General features: G+C 41.0%; 1 protein-coding gene across 1 annotated transcript in view; it reads left to right on the top strand.

Moving 5' to 3' along the window:
- LOC119420278 (roundabout homolog 1) overlaps window positions 1-4,643 on the top strand; it is a 7,570-nt gene extending 2,927 nt beyond the window's left edge. The window contains exons 3-6 of the mRNA XM_037687666.1: window positions 891-1,031; window positions 1,119-1,340; window positions 1,432-1,583; window positions 4,497-4,643. Of these exons, the coding sequence (XP_037543594.1) occupies window positions 891-1,031; window positions 1,119-1,340; window positions 1,432-1,583; window positions 4,497-4,511 (530 nt within the window). The 3' untranslated portion in view covers window positions 4,512-4,643. The remainder of the gene's footprint in view (window positions 1-890; window positions 1,032-1,118; window positions 1,341-1,431; window positions 1,584-4,496) is intronic.
- The last annotated feature ends 4,137 nt before the right edge of the window (window positions 4,644-8,780 follow it).

Here is an 8,780-nt window from a genome sequence, read left to right as displayed (position 1 = left end):
CCCCCCCCCCCCCCCCCCCCCCCGGGCACCCTAGATGGCAGCTCTCTGCTCCACACAGAGGGCTGTGGTAGCTCAGTGATCTGCGGTTATGTCAGGAAGAACATAAGGCATAAAAACAAATGCCATGTCTTTATGCGAGTTAGTTCGCTGTGGCGACCCCTGAAGAAGGGGGCAGCTGAAAGAAAGCGAAGAGTACTTCTCACTGCTTTTCCAAATATGTTTCATTTTATTTATTTTGTTACATTATTTTCTTGCTTATTTTATACATGTTTGAAATAAACAAACAAGCAAACAAGTACATAAAAGCTACCCTCTCAACACAACTCCATTCTTTTTTTTTTTCATGGTTCATGTGAGCTCTATCATAAATGTTTGCATAACTATAAATTTTGCTTTACACGGTTATTGAGGTTAGCTGTTGTACTTTTGCTGCAGCCTGGGGCCTTTCTGGTAGGACAATCAGAATGTTTTGCCACAATAATAGTGTAATGCAAAATTGGAAGTAGTGTCCATGTTTACAAAACAGCTTTCCCCATGGACCGTTATACATTTTTAGGAATGTAGTTGTACGATGGCAGCATTCCATCTTGGTCTTAGTCTCACTCAGAGTAGCAGTTAGCTTCTCAGACTGACCAGAACAGGTTTTCTCCAACCTGATTCCATTTTGTAGCGGTTAGCAGGTGAGATATTAATTGTTCATAATTTTTCTGAAAAACTCCTCGTCAAAAAAATTGGAATTATCTTAGTATTGTTTATTGGCACTAAGAATCAAGAACAATTTAATTACAAACTGCACATCACTGTGTAGTGAGCTGTAATTTCATGTCACCTGCTGTATGTAAGTTAAATGTTTGTACTACTGAGGTTTGTATTTTGCGTGACAATTTCAGGACGGCGACAGCAGCGGGCAAGCAGCCCCATGTCAACAGACAGCAACATGAGTCCTGCTATAACACATAAAAGGCCCAGGAGGCATAAACCAAACCAGTCTGGTCAAGAAAGCTGCCAATCCAAAGATCTCTTCAGTGATGGTAACAACAGAGATATGACTTGTATTTGCTGCTCCAAATTTTTAATAGCTCTAACTTTACACTTATTTTGTTCTGCTTTATTTCCAGATACTTGTATGCCTCTTAATTTCTCCAGTCAGATATCCCACTGTGACTACAAAGTGAGAGGGGCCACTCTGCCTCGGATGGGCTCCAGGCAGGCCCGGGGCAGACGAGGCAGCGCTGGGACTCACAAGGTCAGGGATGGTGCATTAGAGCAAAGAGAAAGTCAAGAGACACACAAAATTCCACAAGGAGGGAAAGGAACCAACAAAAGCCGTCAGCATTCAGGTACTGATGATTAATTCCCTTACTTTGAAACTTTCAGATGTTGTTTAATGTTCAGCCAATGTGCTGGTTGTGTTTAATGTCTCTGCCACAGAATCAAGGGACATACTTCTGTACAGTCGTCCCTCTTTCCCATCAACACATGCTCAGAGGGAGCAAGGCTCTAACTCATCTGGCTTTCAATCTTGTGGAAGCTCCAGGACCAAACAGGGAGAGCAGGATTCCTCTACAGGACAGGTGGATGAGGTAAACAAAAATCAAGACTCAACACATCCATCCATTAATCTGCCATGTGTTCTGAAAATGTGTTGTGAGGGCGGCAGCATGAGCAGAGAGGCTCAGACTTCTCTTTCCACAGCTACCTCTTCCAGCTCTTCCAGGAGAATTTCAAGATATTCTCAGGCCAGCTGAGAAACATAGTCTCTACAGCATGACCTGGGTCTTCGCATAGGCTCTCCTTCCATGTATGGGGAAAAGCAAACAGGGTGTACTGGTGGCAGCCTTACCAGATGCCTGATCCTTCATTGTTTCTTTTTGTCTTAGAAAACTGAATGACTCACTCTTTTTTTTCAAAGGGAGAGCCCAGCTATCCTTCAGATAAATCTTATTTTGACTGCCTTTATCAGAGATCTTGTTCTTTCCTTCACTACCCAGAGTTTTGACCATAGGTGAGGGTAAGGCCAACCAACAGAGAGCTTTGTTTTGTAGCCAGACTTCCTCTTCACCTCAATGGACCAGCACAGAGTACACAATATTGTGGAAGCTGTGGAAATGGTGTATCTGATCAGACCTTACCAAGTAGGCTGATGAGTCTGATTCCCATCCATCCATCCATCCATCCATCCATCCATCCATCCATCCATCTGTCCACCCTTCAATGCATCCATCCATCCATCCATCCATCCATCCATCCATCCATCCATCCATCCATCCATCCATCCATCCATTATTTTCACTTGTTCCAAAGCCGTGTCGCGGGGCAGCACTTTGAGCAGGGAGGTCCAGACATCTCTGTCCACAGTCACCTCTTCCAGCTCTTCTGGGGGAAGCCCATGGTGTTCCCAGGCCAATCGAGAGACATAGTCTCTCTAGCATGTCCTGGGTCTTCCCCGGGGTCTCCTCCCAATCGGACATGCCCAAAGCACCTCCCTAGGCAGACACCCAAGGGGCATTCTTACCAGATGCCCGATCCACCTGAACTGGCTCCTCTCAATGGGGAGGAGCACTGGTTCTACTCCGAGTCGCTCCCAGATAACTGAACTTCTCACCCTATCTGTAAGGGAGAGTCCAGCTACCCTGGGGAGGAAACTCATTTCAGTCGCCTCTATCTGCGATCTTTTTCTTTCAGTCACTACTTGGAGTTCATGATGATAGGTGATGGTAAGAACGTAGACTGACTGGTAAACAGAGAGCTTTGCCTTACAGTTCAGCTCCCTCTTCACCTCAACAGACCGGTACAGAGTCTGCAATACTGCAGACACTGCACCAATCCGTCTGTCAATATCATGCTCTGAGTGTGATTCCTCTGTACCTGAAACAAGATCATTGTTCCCCCTCTCTGAAGAGGGGAACCACCACCTCAGTCTGCCAATCCTGTGGGACTGCCCTTAAGTCTGCATGTGTTTTCAAATGTGTGTCAACAGAGACAGCCCAGCAACATCCAGGTCTTTGAGGAACTTAGGTCAGATCTTGTCCACCTCCAGATCACTCCATGGATCTTTATAACTACCTCAGCATCCTCAGCTGTTATGAACGGACCGATCCCTGAAATCCCCTGACTCAGATTCATCCATGCATGATGTGCTGTTGGGATTAAGAAGGTCCTCAGTGTATCGCTTCCACTGCTTGACACTGACTTAAAATATACTGACTAACACAAAAACAACATATCTCAGATGGACTAATTTGGTTTGTATGTAATTTAGAATGCAAGCAGACTACTGAGGGGTATGTAAATAATTCAGTTTGCAAGGGGCTGTTTATTTTAAAACAGCCACCAGAGGGCATATATGTTTGAGTGAAGTGATAGTGCTATCACTTCACTCAAGAGGAAGAGTTGAAGGTGAAGAGTGAAGATCACCAATCATCAAAGATTCCTCATAGATGTGTTTGTCATTATTACCAACAGTTAACAGAGTTGAACACATAGTTGGTTTGCATGAGGCTTGGCAGTCACATCTTACAACTGCCTAGGATTTGGGATGTACAAATGTCATATTGGCCTGATATTGGGACCAATGGATATGCGAGGACATAGACATAAGCTTTAAAGGTTCTGGTCACCCAAAGCAGAGCACAACAAGGGAGTATCTTCATATTTTGCATAAAGCATTAGAACATTCCTTGACACATGTGTCCAGCTTCCAGAAACAGATTTCAGACACTTTACTCATTGTCATTCCACACTGTGTCTTTACAACAGGCATCAGACAAATTTCAAGTATCATTAACACCAGAGAAGAAGTGGGTATGTTTGTCGTGGTTTCATAACTGGAAGACATGGGCTGATGATGAATGGAGTTGTGTTATTTTTAGCAATGAATCTCCGTTCTGCAACACCACAGATGACCATCGTTTGCATGGTTGCTGTAAGAGAAGAATGACCAATCCTGTTAATATTGATGGAGACACATCAGTGTTACTCATGGTGTGGGGAAACATAGAGTATGATTTCAGGTTGCTTCATATGTCTTACCCTTCCTGAGAGAGCTCGCTGGCAAAGTGTTAACAAGCCTGTCCAACCACATCACATGTCTATAGACCGCTGTTCTTGTTGCAGGAAAGGATACAATCAGAATCAGAATTGCCTTTATCAGCCAAGTTTATATGCACAAACATGGAATTTGACTTTTGTTTCAACTGTATCATTCAGTTCCTTACAGTATTGGTACCTGAAAGGAATGTAACACCATACTGACATGAGACCAGCAATGTGCCTTGTAATCATTGCCACACATTCACAATCTTTCAGCAAGGGTAGTTTAAATCCATTTCCACCAATCTGTCTGTCTGCCTAATGTTTTGTATTAGTGAGTATATTTTATATTATCAAGTGCAAACAAGCCTTTCTGCTGATTTTAAGTGTTTGCTATTGTCAGTGTGGAAAATTATGAAATATCAGACGCATACAAAGCAACTGAGACTGTTTTATCTTCACAGCTGCTGAAGAGCTAAGACACATTGGAAGTACAAGAAGAATATCCTGCAGATGGTTCAAAGGACATTTTCAATACGAAGAAAGACACTGCACAATGCACAATATTTTCTACTTTGAATTTTTCATTTGCTGTTAAAAAAGTGGGCTAAGAACGGTTGTGGACTTTATGATCTTAGCTTTTGTTGTTGAGCAGTTTGCAGATCTCTGATCTGCTGGTTGCTCAAAAAAAGTATAATGAATGCACATTTGATGGCTGATGTGAGTATCTCCAAAAGCACTGCTTGATGCGGTTTGTATATTTGTTTCTGTTGTCTCGTAACTGATCTACAGTCATTACCAGCCATCTTGTAAATTGTTTACTGCCACAGAAGTGCTTCGAATTTTATATATCAGTGTTAATGTTTTCTAAGTGATGTACATCTACATCTTGTCTGTAATATTTGTTCCACTTGGGGTTTAAAAGCACAATCATTTATTTTATTCCAAGTCAGTGATAAATTAATTTTAGACTGGAGGAAATAAGTTGTTGGGATTGTTTTATCACTTTACATCAACCTGATGGAAGAAAAAAAAATCATTGTGATTGTGTGTTCAGTTGTGTACTTTTGAGCTGCTTTATACAGATTTGAAATATCTGTTGTGTGTATCGAGAGAATTGCATGCAGAATCAAATGAAGGAAGTTTTCTCAGCAACTTCACAGCTTTGCCTTCCGTTATGGATGTTGAAAGTTATGACCATGGACCGGTTCCATTTGTTTTACTTTGCTAAGCTCTCCTTAACTTTGGTCACAGCGAATGGAGTAGAGCTGGGCAATATGTGACCAAACTAAAGTCTTGGAATTTCTTAGACATAACTTTGTTCACCTTGCAATCCAAATATGACTTAATTTAAATTGAGAAAATCTGCAACAACCACTGTATTCTTCAATAAAGTTATTATTAAGCAAGTACAGTGTTCTCATAAATGTTCTTAAACCTCAGACAAGAATGAATAAAAGTGGATAATTCAATTCATTTTCTTTCTTCTCTGTCTGCCGACTGCTGTAATTTTCACAACTTTTAAGAAGCTGATGTACGGCTTAACACATATTTAACTTAATATTGATAAAACTTGAATTTAGTTCCCCCAAAGTCAAATTTGTGTATCTAGAATGAAAAAATAAATAAAGGCAAATAGGAAACAGCTTTAAATTTTCTTCCATTGAATAAAAACAATGTATTCTCCTACAGTGCCTTGTGAAAGTATTCGGCCCCCTTGAACTTTTCAACCTTTTGACACATTTCAGGCTTCAAACATAAAGAAATAAAATTTTAATTTTTTGTGAAGAATCAACAACAAGTGGGACAAAACAGTGAAGTGGAATGAAATTTATTGGATGTGTCAAACTTTTTTAACAAATAAAAAACTGAAAAGTGGGGCGTGCAATATTATTCGGCCCCTTTACTTTCAGTGCAGCAAACTCACTCCAGAAGTTCAGTGAGGATCTATGAATGATCCAATGTTGTCCCAAATGACTGATGATGATAAATAGAATCCACCTGTGTGTAATCAAGTCTCCGTATAAATGCACCTGCTCTGTGATAGTCTCAGGGTTCTGTTCAAAGCCCAGAAAGCATCATGAAGACCAAGGAACACACCAGGCAGGTCCGAGATACTGTTGTGGAGAAGTTTAAAGCCGGATTTGGATACAAAAATATTCCCCAAGCTTTAAACATCCCAAGGAGCACCGTGAAAGCAATCATATTGAAATGGAAGGAGCATCAGACCACTGCAAATCTACCAAGACCTGGCCGTCCCTCTAAACTTTCAACTGGAACAAGGAGAAGACTGATCAGAGATGCAGCCAAGAGGCCCATGATCATTCTGGATGAACTGCAGAGATCTACAGCTGAGGTGGGAGAGTCTGTCCATAGGACAACAATCAGCCGCACACTGTACAAATCTGGCCTTTATGGAAGAGTGGCAAGAAGAAAGCCATTTCTCAAAGATATCCATAGAAAGTGTTGTTTAAAGTTTGCCACAAGCACCTGGGAGACACACCAAACATGTGGAAGAAGGTGCTCTGGTCAGATGAAATCACAATCAAACTGTTTGGCCACAATGCAAAATGACATGTTTGGCGTAAAAGCCACACAGCTCATCACCCTGAACACACCATCCCCACTGTCAAACATGGTGGTGGCAGCATCATGGTTTGGGCCTGCTTTTTGTCAGCAGGGACAGGGAAGATGGATGGGGCCAAATACAGGAACATTCTGGAAGAAAACTTGTTTGAGTCTGCAAGAGACCTGCGACTGGGACAGAGATTTATCTTCCAACAAGACAATGATCCAAAACATAAAGACACATCTACGATGGAATGGTTCACAAATAAACGTATCCAGGTGTTGGAATGGCCAAGTCAAAGTCCAGACCTGAATTCAATCGAGAATCTGTGGAAAGAGCTGAAGACTGCTGTTCACAAACTCTCTCCATCCAACCTCACTGAGCTCGAGCTGTTTTGCAAAAAGAATGGGCAAGAATTTCAGTGTCTCCATGTTCAACACTGATAGAGACATACCCCAAGAGACTTGCAGCTGGAACTGCAGCAAAAGGCGGCGCTACAAAGTATTAACGCAAGAGGGCCGAATAATATTGCATGCCCCACTTTTCAGTTTTTTATTTGTTAAAAAAGTTTGACACATCCAATACATTTCATTCCACTTCACGATTGTGTCCCACTTGTTGATTCTTCACAAAAAATTAAAATTTTATATCTTTATGTTTTGAAGCCTGAAATGTGTCAAAAGGTTGAAAAGTTCAAGGGGGTCGAATACTTTTGCAAGGCACTGTAAAATGCTTGTAATAAAATGTAATAAAATCACAACTAATATTTGTTTTATAATAGCGCACAATGACTTAGTGGAATTTACATGATAAGGGTTGTCACGGCTGAACAATTTTATTCCAGAGTCCTTGATGCTGCCACACCAAGCTGTGTAGTACACGATAAACCATTATTTTAAGTGGCCATCCACACTGGTTAATGACCTGTAACAGGTTGTGTAGGTTGTGGAAAGGGTTGTTGAGTTAACTTTTTGAGTAAATGAGCCCACATTCAGATAGACATCTTGACTTTCACACTCTGGTAAGTAAACGTCCAGGGCTTTTAAATTGATTTTTATTTCTTTATTTCTTTTTTCCTTTTTTTTTTTCTTCCAGAAAACTTCAGCAGCTTTTTCTAAATTGTTGTGGCTCAGACCAGCAGGTACTTACCAACTTGATTATTTTCCAGATTCAAAGTGGTGCCTGCTATTCATTAGTGACCAAAATGAGCCCGTCCATATGTTTTAGCCAGACAGTTTTTGCAATTTTAACTTTTTTATTGGATGCTTTGTCAACCTGTTAATTATTTTTTCAGCAACATGTAAACATGTTTTATTTAAAAACAATGAAGGATACAAAATATATTAAAAAACCAAGGTTATATGATTTGATTATATTTTAAGTAAGACAACTGGCAAAAACAAATTGGAAAGTCAGCCAGAAATCTCAAAAGTGTTTTAACTGTAAACAGTTTACCTCAAAAAATGTATAATTTTACTGTTTTCTTGCATGAAGATGTACCTGACTCACTTGAGTTTTAGTAAAAGTCCCATGTGTTTAGAAAACGGACCCATTTTGCAGCTGACAGAAACAGAGGAACTGACTTGAAGCAGGTTTGTCTTGCCGTATCAGTTTTCACTTGATAAAATCAGATATTTAATCTGCGCCATGTGGTCCAGTAGAACATCTATATGCTGTGGAGACAAACCAACAGTTGATTCACAGTGTTTAATAGTAAGCCTTTCCCACACACAGTAAGTAATGCACATTTTTTATTTTTATTTTATTTTTATATTGTAGAGCATTTTTGGGGGGAGAGGTGGGGCATAGGTTAGAGAATGTGGGCCTGTGATCAGAAGGTCAACTCAGCTCAAGTCCCCGTACCAACAACATCAAAATGTGGATGGGGAAGAAGAAGCACCCACACATACCTCCACCCTCATTTGCCCCACTCTTAGCCCTTGAGCAAGGCCCTTAACCCTCACCATCTGCTCCCATGGCCACCCTAGATAGCAGCTCTCTGCTCCACACAGAGAGCTGTGGTAGCTCGGTGGTCTGTGGTTGCATCAGGAAGGACATCTGGCGTAAAAAGAAAAACATTTGCAAAGTCTTAGTGCGAGTTAGTTTGTTGTGGCGATCCCTGAAGAAGGGAGAAGATGAGACACACACACGCATATGTATATATATATATATATATACA

Source organism: Nematolebias whitei, chromosome 14 (assembly GCF_014905685.2).
Source record: "Nematolebias whitei isolate Nwh7 chromosome 14, NemWhi1, whole genome shotgun sequence".
In the NCBI taxonomy this organism is placed as follows: domain Eukaryota; kingdom Metazoa; phylum Chordata; class Actinopteri; order Cyprinodontiformes; family Rivulidae; genus Nematolebias; species Nematolebias whitei.
This window is presented reverse-complemented; position numbering and strand designations above follow the sequence as displayed.